The sequence below is a fragment of the Phyllobates terribilis genome, unplaced genomic scaffold, assembly GCF_046119375.1.
Source record: "Phyllobates terribilis strain yellow unplaced genomic scaffold, ASM4611937v1 Scaffold_5__5_contigs__length_657084704, whole genome shotgun sequence".
Taxonomy (NCBI): Eukaryota; Metazoa; Chordata; class Amphibia; order Anura; family Dendrobatidae; genus Phyllobates; species Phyllobates terribilis.
In genome coordinates, this window is record NW_027362765.1 from 174851486 (window position 1) to 174865019 (window position 13534).

Below are 13534 nucleotides of genomic sequence, written 5' to 3' on the forward strand. Positions count from 1 at the left end.
GTGTTCACTGTAGAAGCAGAACAAGTCTGGTGAATTAAGATGTGGTCCTGAAGTGACCTCTTAGGTTTGTGCGTCTCCTGTTGCTACGGACCCCTAAATTAGATTCCACTGTCTGGGATATAGATTTAAAAAAATATCATCAATCAATCCACAAAATAGAATCTGCTTAATGCTTGGTAGAATATATCACGAGGTATTAACGCTTTATATGATCCCTGTTTTTCCTTCAGAAAATGTGTAAATAAAAAACACAAACACTTGTTTTTCATAGACCTAATGGAAAACAGAAGAATTAACTGGGAAGAAAGGCAAAATGGGCAATTGTAACTACTGTGAGGCAGTGAGGGGAATCATATACGAGTGTCGTTATGTGTCCCCCAGGATGTGCATAGAAAGATACTGAACCCGCTGGAGAGCACTGTAATTACAGCCACAACGGTCGTTACAATGCAAAATAAAAAAGAGTGTGGATTTGGTCAAACTATTTGATCAAGTCAGATTTAGGAAAACCTGATATGGTCTTTTATTTTTGGAGAAATCTGTAGGAAGGTAGTGGAACGGATCTCTTCCTTCACTCCAGGTCTCGAGAGTGGCCCATGTCCACGATTCCCATTTAAACGTTCAGTTAAGGTTTGGGTAAAGGGCCAGCTACAGGTTTCCGTGGGCCCCTTTAACACATACCACGATTCATGATGCACAGATACGGAGGAGAAATATAGGTATACAACACAGGGCCCAGCCTGCCCTCTCACCCTTCACATATGCAGACATGCACACATATACAGTACGCAGACATACACACGGTACGCAGACATGCACACACACGGTACGCAGACACGTGCACACACACGGGACGCAGACGTGCACGCACACACACGGTACACAGACATGCACACACACACACACACAGAGAATGCTATATGCGCACACACAGCGTACGCATATCTGTGCAGACACAGTACGCAGACACGCGCACACACAGACACCTTAGAAATATTTTTAATTTGGGGATTATGGAAGCCGACAACAAGGCTCGCTCACCTGCCCCTGGCCTGTCTCCTGTCCAGCTCCTCTGGCATGTGGCTGTGCATGGCTGCCGGCGTGTTTGATGGCCTTCACTTTCACTATCATAGACATGGCCTTGGACCATCAGGGGGGGCCCACTCACTGTTGGGGTCCGGGCCGCTCCCCAGACCGTTGGCACTGTTTGATCTGTCACTTTACCAGACATGGCCGCGCGCAGTGCGCTGTGTCTGCTAGTAATGACGAGGCAGGAGCGACACACAAGCAATATTAAAGATGCAGTGCCGACCCAGCAGTGTCATTACTAGCGGACACAGACACACAGCGCACGGCCATGTCTAGTAAAGTGAAGGATAATTATGCGTATTAACATTATGTGTTAGTATACATAATGAGTTATACTAACATTATAAGTTAGTGTAACTCATACATTATGTGTACTAACATGAGCCTTAAAAATATAATGCAGTTAGCAAAAAAAAAATAATGTCCTCATCGATGAAAAATCTTTACAAGGCGAACACAAAAAAAAGTGGGGGTGGGGGTGATGGTCTTGTCCTGGAGGCCAAAATAGACTAAATTCCCATGGTTTGAAGACACAGCTGATATTTCGCTGCAAATTTGCTTATGGAAAATCTGCTGTCTTTTATATAGCCAGCAAAGTGCATGAGATTTTAAGAAATCACATGCATATGCTGTGAAATATATCTGCAGCGTAAACTGACAGGAGTTCGGGGTTTGAGATCTGTATCCTGTAAATTCATGCTGCGGAAATAGGTGGGAGTTTAATCTTTTGCCTTCATTCAACAGTCACATAGGAAGATATGAGGCTATCAGGTTAGGGTCAGGAGAACCACAGCCAGACTATGCACCGCAGACTGTACATAAACTGTGACACATGAATGTGTGAATCTGGCCTTAGTGGGACAGCTGGAGTTAGGGGATTTAACAGGTGAGTAATGTTTTTTTAGTAACACACTCTGCAGATAGTTTAATTATTTTTTTTTTTTAAACTCTCGGACAACCCAATTCAGATTGTAGGACAAGGTAGTGGGACCACTTTAATTAATCACATCAGGGAACAATATTGCACATAATTTTTGTTGAGCGATTTTTCTGCTGATTAAAATAGGCATACTGATTTCAAAACTGCAGTTGGTTTTCTTTTATCACGTCAGGTTTTTTCTCTACAGCTTATCTTAATGCGATTACTTTAAGTTGGGTCGAGAGTAGCACTAGTGTTCTCCTACTAGCCGAGAGTGAATCGCCCTCAGGTGTGGAGGGGCGGAGGACGACCATGGAGACCGTCAACAGGTTGTGATTTGTCTAGGCTATTCAGGTACATGTGAGACAGTGTGGTGAGGGGTTGTGTGCCACTCTATGTAGTGAAACGTATTCCAAATGTCTGTATACAAGGGGTTAGAAGAATTTAAATTTTTATTTACCCACTTATTTCTTCCTTTCTTTCAGATCATGTCTGTCTCTGCTATTTCTCGTAGTAAGTGCCTTAACAGCCTGATTCCCTTTGTTATATCAGTGGCAATTTCACCATTCCCAGTCAAAGGATGAACATCAGCACATTTGTGAAGCAAGCCTATTTTGCATAATTCAAAGAAATACTTGGTGATTAAGAGAAGTCTTGGACCCCTGACAAGGTGAGCAAGCAGTGTGCTGAGAGTTTAAGAATGTGGATGAAGGGAACACATCATAAGATGCCATTTGGTATACCTATGGTTTGGTGAAAGCCAAGAGATCATTCCAGTGACTTTTACTTTTGTAAAGTGAGAACTTCAGGATATAACAAGAAAAATAAATATAAAAGAGTATCCTAGTTTAACATCCTCATTCAGCTGACATCCCATTGCCAGTTTTCCTTGAACTACCCTCTTTTCAAGAACAGCATTTTGGTGAAGAACAAAGTAACAGCAATGATGAAGATTTTGAAATTGAAGATGTCTCCGTTCGTAAGGGATTTGACCAGTAGGAGTAGAACAATTTGGCTCAAAATTTGGAACTATCAAAAAAGGCTTCAGAACTCCTAGCATCAAAATGGCATGAGAAAAACTTGCTTGAAAAAGGAGGTATCCTAATTTCTATCTGGAGAAAGTACATTTCTGCAATATATTAGAAGTGACAGTGGCTTTGTGTATTGGCTTAACATACATGGTTTAATTGAGGAATTGGGAATTCAAATCTTAGCTCAAATGAATGGCGACTGTTCATCGATAGCTCAAAGTGGAGATTAAAGTGTGTCCTCCTCCACGATGGCAACTTCTTTGGTGCAGTCCCAATTGGCTATTAATTTTCTTTTTGTGAAGAATACGGAGACATAAAGAGTTATTCAGTTGTTGAAATATCACAAACACAATAGGATCATCTGTTTTGACCTTTAAATGATATGCTTACTCTTGGTCAGCAATGCGGGTACACCAAGTATCATTGCCTTCTGTGTATGTAGGACAGCATAGCTCGTGAGAAGCATTGGGTGGACAAGAATTGGACTCCAAGATCTGACCTCCAGCCTGGTGATCTACACGAGCCACTTGTTGACAGAAAAAACATTATATTCCCACATCTGCACCTGAACCTGGGTCTCAGGAAGCAATTTGTTAAAGCTGTGCCAACTGAAGAACACTTTTTCAATTGCCTCATTTTAGCATTTTCTAGCCTGACATTTAAAAAAAAAAAAAGGCCGGTGTGTTTGATGGTACACAAATTCGGCAGCTCATCATATGGACAATGTCAGAACTCCAAAATAATAATGCTTGGTTATCATTCAGAGACCTTGTCAAGAACTTTCTTGGAAATAGACAAGCATACAATTACACCAAAATGGTCCAAAAACTCTTGGAGAGCTACAAAATGTTTGGTTGCAACAAGATGCATTTTCTGCATAGCCATCTTGCCAATTTTCCTGAAAACCTTGGTGCAGTCAGTGATGAGTAAGGTGAACGATTCCACCAGGATTTGAAGGTCATGGAGGAATGGTATCAGGGTAGATGGGGTATACATATGATGGCTGATTATTGTTGGAGCGTCAGGCGAGATTGTCCACGGATTGAACACTCCAGGAAAAGCAAAGAGCGTAAATTTTTACCTTAACTGCTGCACAACTTTACTACTTGCACATAATTTGACTTCCAGTAACAAGATATCCTGTGCACGAACAAAATAGCTTTAAATAAACATTATGTTCAAGTTATTTTTGCATTATTTTGCATTGTATGGACATTTTGTACGGTTTTAGAGACAAAGGGAGGGTATCCTGTAGCTTACAAAACTGTTGTGATAGAGAAAAACTGGGGTGACTTTTGAATTCAGAAACCAAAAGTTAGTCAAAAACAATTGTCAGATCTAACTCAGCAAAAATTGTGTTCCCCATCTACAACATTCTCTCATTACAGGAGTGTTATAAAATGTATTTTATTTCCTGGACAATAGATCACCTAACACAGGGATGTCAAACTCAAACACACAGAGGGCCAAAATGAAAAACTTGGACAAAGTTGTGGGCCAACAGTATACAGTATAAAGGGACCCCCATAATCCTCCATACAAAATAATGGGCCCCACACAGTCCCCCATACAAAATAATGGGCCCCACATAGTCCTCCAAACTGTATAATGGCCCATATAGCTTTCCATACAGTATAATGGGACCCACATAGTCCTCCATACAGAATAATAGCCACACATAAAGGTGATGGTTCTGGTGTCGCGGGCAAAATATAATCACTCTGCGGGCCAGATTTGGCCAATGGACCAGAGTTTCACATGTATGACCTAACAGGTGATCTCATCATCCTCATCTCAAAAGGTGACACAATTGTTGCAGCTTTGTTGTGTGTTTTTGATGATGCACAAAACTGTAGAAAAATCAAAACAATTCAGCTTCTTGTGTACTAACACCAACAAGACAGCTTGGATTGAATTAGTCCTTGGAAAATTCTGGCCATGTGAATAGATCAAATGGAACAAACAGGCGACAAGATAATTATCGGGGTCCTTTTAGGGCAAAAGACAACTGATGCCTACAATCACATTTTTGTCATCTATTGTAAGCTTATTAGTATCAAGATATTTATGATCCTGGTAATTTTTTTCACCCTTATTTACAGAAAAGAAGTAATAATGTTTCATCTATATCTGTGTGTAATCTACATCAAATAAAGGACATGAAATAAAGGGTGTATATTTATGAATGAGTGAAAGAAAGACGTGATGACACAGTTATGGCAGGATTTCCATCATCCTCAGCAGACATACAATGGAAGACTAGATAATGTCAATAATATCATAGCTGAACTATACTGATCATAATTTATGATAAAAGGGTTGTCAGACTAATTTTTTTTTGTCTCATCCCTGTGTTACAATTTTTAAAAAGGAGTCATTTTCCAGTTGGCACACCTTTAATATTTCTCTAGGTGTATTCAAGAGGGCGGTCTCATGGTGCCGGGGCCGCTGTGCTTTTGCCCTGTTCCTGCTCCAGATGCCAGCAACGGAGTGGTCAAAATATCAGCAATGACAAAACATGCTTATAGGCATCCTGCTACTGAGCATGCGTGGCATCATCAATATTGTGCAGCTCCACACATGCTTAGTAAACTGACATAGAGCTGAAAGTGTAGCGCTAAAACGGAAACACATTAGTAATACCAATTGCATCACTGCTCCAACAGAACACAAATGAAGTTTTTTTTTTAATATATATGTATGGCTTTATGCATCATTATTAGTCTTGAAAATATAATGTTTTGTTAATTGAAAACTTAAAAATATTTTAAAACGAAAATATAATGTTTTATTCACTTATTTTAATGCCAGAAAAGCCCTTTAAAACTAAAAAATTCATGCGGTGTTGTTGGGAATGATGTATACACATTCAATTTTCTAATAAATTACCTTATAGCATGTATATCACTATACATATAGGGCATAAGGGATTTTTTTGTGCTTATAGGCTTCAAATATGACACCCTTCCTCCTTCATTCCTTATTTTTTTTTACCTTGCTTAGAATACGGATAATGTCTCCACGCTGGAATGACAGCTCATCACTCTTGTCACTCTTGCAATTCCAGATTCCCTGGTAATAATCTGCATAGTTAATTACAGACTCCCCTGCTGAAGAAAGCAATACAAGTGCACATATTAGACAAGACAAACAGAACGTTTATCTGAATACACAGCGTCATTTCTGCTAACACAGAGACATCGCATCTCTATAGGGAACTTATCTAAAGGAGATGAACAATCTTTACAGTATTGACGATAGAAGTGACACAATGCATTTCCTATCTACATCACAATCTGGTAAATTACAGCAGCCTGTCCATGAGCTTTTTATTCCCACCATCAAAGCCAATTACTGTCATCCCACTGCACCACACAGAAAAGATATTTTTTGTAGAAACATTTACAGTCTAACAATGCACCTTTATAAACATTTGCCACATTAGAAAATAATTTTCTGCTTTTACTTTACCTAAAACCAGGTTAAAAATATTCAGTTCTGCTACTTGTCAAAAGATATGAGACACAGTTTAATGAAGATTTTACCCAATTTCATAATTGACTCATAAAATTAAAATACAACATGCAAAATTTAAAAAATATTAAAAGCCAGTGGCCATGTTAAAGGGAATCTGTCACCAGAGTTTTGCTATCTCATATGAACGCAGCATAAGGAAAAGAGACTCTAGTGATGTATCACTTAGTTTACAGGGTGCAGCAGTTGTGCCACAATCAGAGTTCTTACATGTAGCAGAGCTCAGAAAGCTAACCCCGCTCACACCACAGCATTCTGTGTACATTGTATATTGACAGTAAGCTGCTAATCAGTGCTGGTGGTTGGACCATGGGACATGCGGGCAACGGTCCGGGAAGTGATAATCTGCTGATAAAGCACTTATTGTATTAAAAAAAACAGCACACAGCCTAATAAGTGACACATCGCTGAAATCATTGTCTCAGCCCCTACCTCATGCTGCCGTGAGATTACATAGCTAATCCCTCTGGACGGATTCCCTTTAAAAAGAATATTTAACCATTTAAAACTGATATCTTAGTCCTAGGATCTAAATTCCCTATCAGTGTGTGTGTAGTGTGGGAGGAAACCCACGCAAACACAGGGAGAACATACAAACTCCTTGCAGATGTTGTCCTTGGTGGGATTTGAACCCAGAACTCCAGTGCTACAGTGCTAACCGTTGGGCCACCGTGCTGCTCAGAATTTGCAATGCAGCCTTATTCACTTTAAAGGGAGTGCAGTATCTTGCATACCCACTAAATAAAAGTTTGCCACAGGTAAAAAGGCGTAAAATAACTGATAAGATAGGATCCTGATCGGATGGCCACCAATCTTATCCCTGGGCTAGGCCATCAATGTTAAGGCCCCGTCACACTAAGCGACGCTACAGCGATCCCGACAACGATACGACCTGTCAGGGATCGTTGCTGCGTCGCTGTGTGGTCGCTGGTGAGCTGTCAAACAGTCAGATCTTCCGAACGACACAGCAACGATGCGGCGACCCGTAACGATCTGTATAACGATGCACGCCTATGTGTTGCTGTGTCTGAGTTGTCAACAAGGTCGTTGGTAAGGTGTCAAACACACCGATGCATGCTACCCAGTGTGGCCTCAACGATCAAAAAAAGGTCCAGACCATTCTGACATGACCAGGGGCCTGGTCGCTGCTAAGTGTCAAATGTAGCGAGATCGCTACTGAGGTCGCTGTTGCGTCATAAAACTTGTGACTCAGCAGCGATCTCGCTTAGTGTGACGGGGCCTTAAGTCAATAAGAGACTGGTTAACCCCTCTATTTAATAGCATAGCAATTGATAATCAAGGGACAGTCCATATGATTATAACAATTTAGTAAGGTTCATGGAGGGTAACACTCTGTGATGTCTGTATTTTAATTAACTGATGATTATTTTTAGTTATTTATAGCAAAGAAATTTTCAACTTAAAAACTGCTAAAAATTAATGGGGTAAAATGTCAAACCAAATAATTCTTATCTCTTCTCTTCTTTGCTCCAGAGATCCAGCACTAATGTTCTGGTGATCCTCATGGCTCTCATTTACAAGTGGTCACCATATGACTGCTGCAGCCAATTACACAGCAGCCCACATAGCATTATGTCTCCCATTGTTGAACATTGATGTCAGTTCTTCAGCACCACTGTGGGCATTGACTTTTGTAACCAAAAGCAGGGGTGATGGCAGGAGGACCAGTGCTAAATCGCTGGGCAATGGGGGAGGAGAGAGTGTACTTCGTTATTTTATACTATTTCATACCAATAGAACATTTGATAACCTCTTCAGTAGTAAGTCTTTATTTTCATCTGTATTATGTACTTTCCATCAAGGTTTTAGGAATTTTTGACAAAAATAAAATTGCAGTCTGCAATGCTATTCTCGCCGTCAAAAATACTGAATGCCCAACAGACCACATTGAAAGTCAATCATCAAGAGAATATTTATGATCATTAAGCTCAGAACGCTCTATACACACAAAATAATATTATTTCTTGCATTCATATTGACTCTCTTTATAGACGGTGAGATCTTGCTAGGCCTTTTAATGTTGGCCTCCTACAGTGACCTTGAAATCTGCAAGTTGAAAGCTGCATCCATTTCCCAGCTGCCAATAGGTCTTCCTGAGCAGACATGGGAAGTACATCGGAGAGATGATCAGTGACCTATTCAGGAAACATATGGCTGTTCTAAGCCTGGGAGCAGAAAGATCAGGAAGCTTTGCAGTTTTCTGTCTGTAATGACTACTATGTAGAAGTAACAAGATCTTCAACTGTCATGTTGTAAAGGCTATGAAGAATCTCACAAAAAAGTGGAAAGATACAACTAGGATTATCCATACATAGATCTGCATTTTTTCATCTGGTAAAGTGTAACAGTAAAGTGTTAAAAGGGGTGGGAAATAAGAATTATACATGAAGCAGGGAATAAGCAAGGGGTTCAGGGCTTATTAGTGGCATTTGTTGCTATGACCAAGAATGTCCTCTCAATGATCAGATTAAAGGGAACCTGATAGCAGAATTTACCCCTGAAATCTACCACCAGCGCAGTATTAGCCTCCTAAAAAGTCTTCTTATCATGACCTTATTACAGCAAAAAATAATCAAGGTTAAAACTGATTCAGGTGTAGTCAAGATCAATCTGCAGTCATCACTCCCAAAGAGTTGTGAATGACATACCAGCAAGTCCCTGACCTTCTCACCCATAGCACTTGAAATCTTATTCATGTGTGCAAGATGTCTTATCCTCCGGCATGCAGTGGGAAGCTGAAGCTGCCCACCATACTCCTGACTTCACTTTGCATGCCTGAGGAGAAGACGGCTCAAGCACATGAATCAGGGATAGGCTCTTTTACTGCAAACATCTACGCTTTATTCTAAAATATTCCAGGTATGCCAAGAACACGGCCCTAATAGGTAACATGCCTGCCCACACTACCTACTGGCACCATTTTCATACACTTAGTACCCTTCCAGCATTATATACACCCTCCACACCCAGAGAGCAATGCAGCTCAATGGTGGAAATGTATTGAGCACATCTCGAGCAAATTGAGCAGATTTAAAGGGAATAGGTCACCATATTTTTGCTACCCCATCTAGGGCAGCATGATATAGGAGCAGAGACCCTGATTCCAGTGATGTATCACTTACTTTACTGGTTGCTGCAGTTTTGATAAAATCACTGTTTTATCTGCTGCCGATCTACCAGTTCTCTGAATGCTGAGCTCTGTATAACTGATTGGCAGCTTTCTGTGTACACTATGCATAGGCAGAAAGCTACCAATCAGTGGTGGAAGCATGGTTGGACTGCCTGGCAGCAGGTTTACTAGTCTTCTCGTGATAACCTCCTGCTGATATGACAATGATTTTGTAAAAATTACAACATGCAGTCCAGTAAGTTACAACACTGGAATCAGTGCTTCTGTCCCTATATTACAGTGGTGGCCAAAAGTATTGGCACCCCTGCAATTCTGTCAGATAATACTCAGTTTCTTCCTGAAAATGATTGCAATCACAAATTCTTTGGTATTATTATCTTCATTTAATTTGCTTGCAAGGAAAAAACACAAAAGAGAATGAAGCAGAAAAATCAAATCATTGATCATTTCACACAAAACTCCAAAAATGGGCCAGACAAAAGTATTGGCACCCTCAGCCTAATACTTGGTTGCACAACCTTTAGCCAAAATAACTGCGAACAACCGCTTCCGGTAACCATCAATGAGTTTCTTACAATGCTCTGCTGGAATTGTAGACCATTCTTCTTTGGCAAACTGCTCCAGGTTCCTGATATTTGAAGGGTGCCTTCTCCAAACTGCCATTTTGAGATCTCTCCACAGGTGTTCTATGGGATTCAGGTCTGGACTCGTTGCTGGCCACCTTAGAAGTCTCCAGTGCTTTCTCTCAAACCATTTTATAGTGCTTTTGGAAGTGTGTTTTGGGTCATTGTCCTGCTGGAAGACCCATGACCTCTGAGGGAGACCCAGCTTTCTCACACTGGGCCCTACATTATGCTGCAAAATTTGTTGCTAGTCTTCAGACTTCATAATGCCATGCACACGGTCAAGCAGTCCAGTGCCAAAGGCAGCAAAGCAACCCCAAAACATCAGGGAACCTCCGCCATGTTTAACTGTAGGGACCGTGTTCTTTTCTTTGAATGCCTCTTTTTTTTCCCTGTACACTCTATGTTGATGCTTTTTCCCAAAAAGCTCTACTTTTGTCTCATCTGACCAGAGAACATTCTTCCAAAACGTTTTAGGCTTTCTCAGGTAAGTTTTGGCAAACTCCAGCCTGGCTTTTTTATGTCTCGGGGTAAGAAGTGGGGTCTTCCTGGGTATCCTACCATACAGTCCCTTTTCATTCAGACGCCGACGGATAGTACGGGTTGACACTGTTGTACCCTCGGACTGCAGGGCAGCTTGAACTTGTTTGGATGTTAGTCGAGGTTCTTTATCCACCATCCGCACAATCTTGCGTTGAAATCTCTCGTCAATTTTTCTTTTCCGTCCACATCTAGGGAGGTTAGCCACAGTGCCATGGGCTTTAAACTTCTTGATGACACTGCGCACGGAAGACACAGGAACATTCAGGTCTTTGGAGATGGACTTGTAGCCTTGAGATTGCTCATGCTTCCTCACAATTTGGTTTCTCAAGTCCTCAGACAGTTCTTTGGTCTTCTTTCTTTTCTCCATGCTCAATGTGGTACACACAAGGACACAGGACAGAGGTTGAGTCAACTTTAATCCATGTTAACTGGCTGCAAGTGTGATTTAGTTATTGCCAACACCTGTTAGGTGCCACAGGTAAGTTACAGGTGCTGTTAATTACACGAATTAGAGAAGCATCACATGATTTTTCAAATAGTGCCAATACTTTTGTCCACCCCCTTTTTTAGGTTTGGTGTGGAATTGTATCCAATTTGGCTTTAGGACAATTCTTTTTGTGTTTTTTTATTGAAGACAAATTAAATGAAGATAATAATACCAAAGAATTTGTGATTGCAATCATTTTCAGGAAGAAACTGAGTATTAGCTGACAGAATTGCAGGGGTGCCAATACTTTTGGCCACCACTGTATGCTGCTCTCAGAATAGGTACCAAAAACTTGGTGACAGATTCCCTTTAAAACATGCATGCTCAGTGTAAGGCCACGGCCCCACTATCAGTATTTGGTCAGTATTTTTTCTCAGGAGTGGAAGCCAAAACCAGGTGAGGAACAATCAGGGAAAAAATATAATAGAAACAAGTCACCAATTCTGCATTTATCACCCACTCCTGGTTTTGGCTCCCACTCCTGAGAAAAAATACTGACCAAATACTGATAGTAGGGCCGTGGCCTAAGAGTGAGTATTTATAGCCCCTCACATATGTGATGTACGTAATGATGATTCATACAGTGAACAGGCCAGAAGGCAATATGGGTCGTGAAAAGGAGGCAACATCAGCGGAGGCCAGGAAATCATATGGGATTGGCATCACATGAACTAAGGTGTGATCAAGAAATCCATACATTTTTAGCAGCATGAATTGAAAAATATCTTCTTTTCACAAGTCTGAGTGATTGAGGATTACTTAATTGGTCACATTAATTTTGAATTGTAGGTTTTTCAATATGTTAGGGCAGGGACACATGGCCATATAACTCATGCGATGATCACATCCCACTGAACGGACTGGCCGGCACCTCTCCTAACCTGAGCATGACAGCATGATGGATTTCTATGCAGCTGTCAAGCTCAGGTCAGGAGAGGTGCCGGCCAGTACTAGGTTTACCATGCGATCCTCGGACGTGAAATAAGGCAGTGTGTCCCTGCCCTTAAAAGTAGAGTGTCACAATTTTTAAGGTATGAGTAGATACTCTTAATAAAAAAGTAGAACAGAAGACAATTGTAATATAAATTAAAATAATTCTGCATGCAAATGGTTTCCCTTGAACAGTGTTAAGTAATATTTATTAAACTGAGCTCAAATTTGTGCAATGTGTCTTATATTTCAATATGGCTCCCAAATGCAGACCCCACTTGTTGAACCACTCACTGGAAGCGCTTACTGTAGGTCTCCATATTTCATTAAATAACATTTACCTTTAAACATGGACAAATCTTCATTTTCTTCTTCCTCACCTGTAATTAAAAAAAATAGGAATCAAGAGCCAGAAGCAAGTTCCTTAACTAAGTCTATTAATACAATTTAGCCTTAGCCGTCCATGATAATAATAATAAAAAAAAAAAGCAAAAGTGACATGTCAGAATCCTAAATAAGATCACTTAAAAGAATCCATTGCCAGATTTTTAAATCTCTCTCTCATATCTAAAAAATGTATCCATCATTGCAGAGTGGAATGAGCATTCACTTTTCTTCTTGGCACTAGACACATAATGTAGCAACACAAAAGGTACCAGTCATCAGAATTTCATTGGTATTAATTCGCAAAATTAAATAAATTACGGTATCTGACATGTTGTGTATTGCAACTCATTACAGATGACCTTCATAAAAAAACAGTGCAGAGTGAATATTGTATGGCGTGGCACACAACCATACCAAACATCTGAGACACGATCAGTGTAGGCACCCAACAGTACGGAATCAAATATGCAAATATCCAACATAGGAATTTATTAACTATAGAACACAAATGTGTAAGCTGGGACTTTGGATAGTCACAAGTAATAATGGGGCAGCATGCAAATACAACTCTTGTGTTTCTAGTTGGGATCACACACAACTATAGCTGCATACATACCTCCATCACAGAGTCCCATTTTCCTGTGAATTCCGTAGGAGTTGTCCACGTTTGGGGAGAATTTTTTTTCCCCTTAAATGCGTGTATTTTAACCTAAAAATTATTTTTGCAATTGGGTTTCAATAAAAATGTTGCACCGTTTGACTTTTAAAAGCTCCGTTTTCCTGCATATTTAGATTAAGAAAGTTAAAGAGTTACAAACTCCCTGTCTGTCATTGGGGCTG

The 13534-nt window shown here is 40.4% G+C and overlaps 1 protein-coding gene across 1 annotated transcript in view; it reads right to left on the minus strand.

The window, feature by feature from the left end:
- SKAP1 (src kinase associated phosphoprotein 1) overlaps positions 1 to 13534 on the minus strand; it is a 682301-nt gene that overhangs the window by 78006 nt on the left and 590761 nt on the right. The window contains exons 10-11 of the mRNA XM_073683515.1: positions 12649 to 12687; positions 6034 to 6149 (exon numbers count right to left, since the gene is read on the minus strand). Coding sequence (XP_073539616.1) covers positions 6034 to 6149; positions 12649 to 12687 — 155 coding nt within the window. The remainder of the gene's footprint in view (positions 1 to 6033; positions 6150 to 12648; positions 12688 to 13534) is intronic.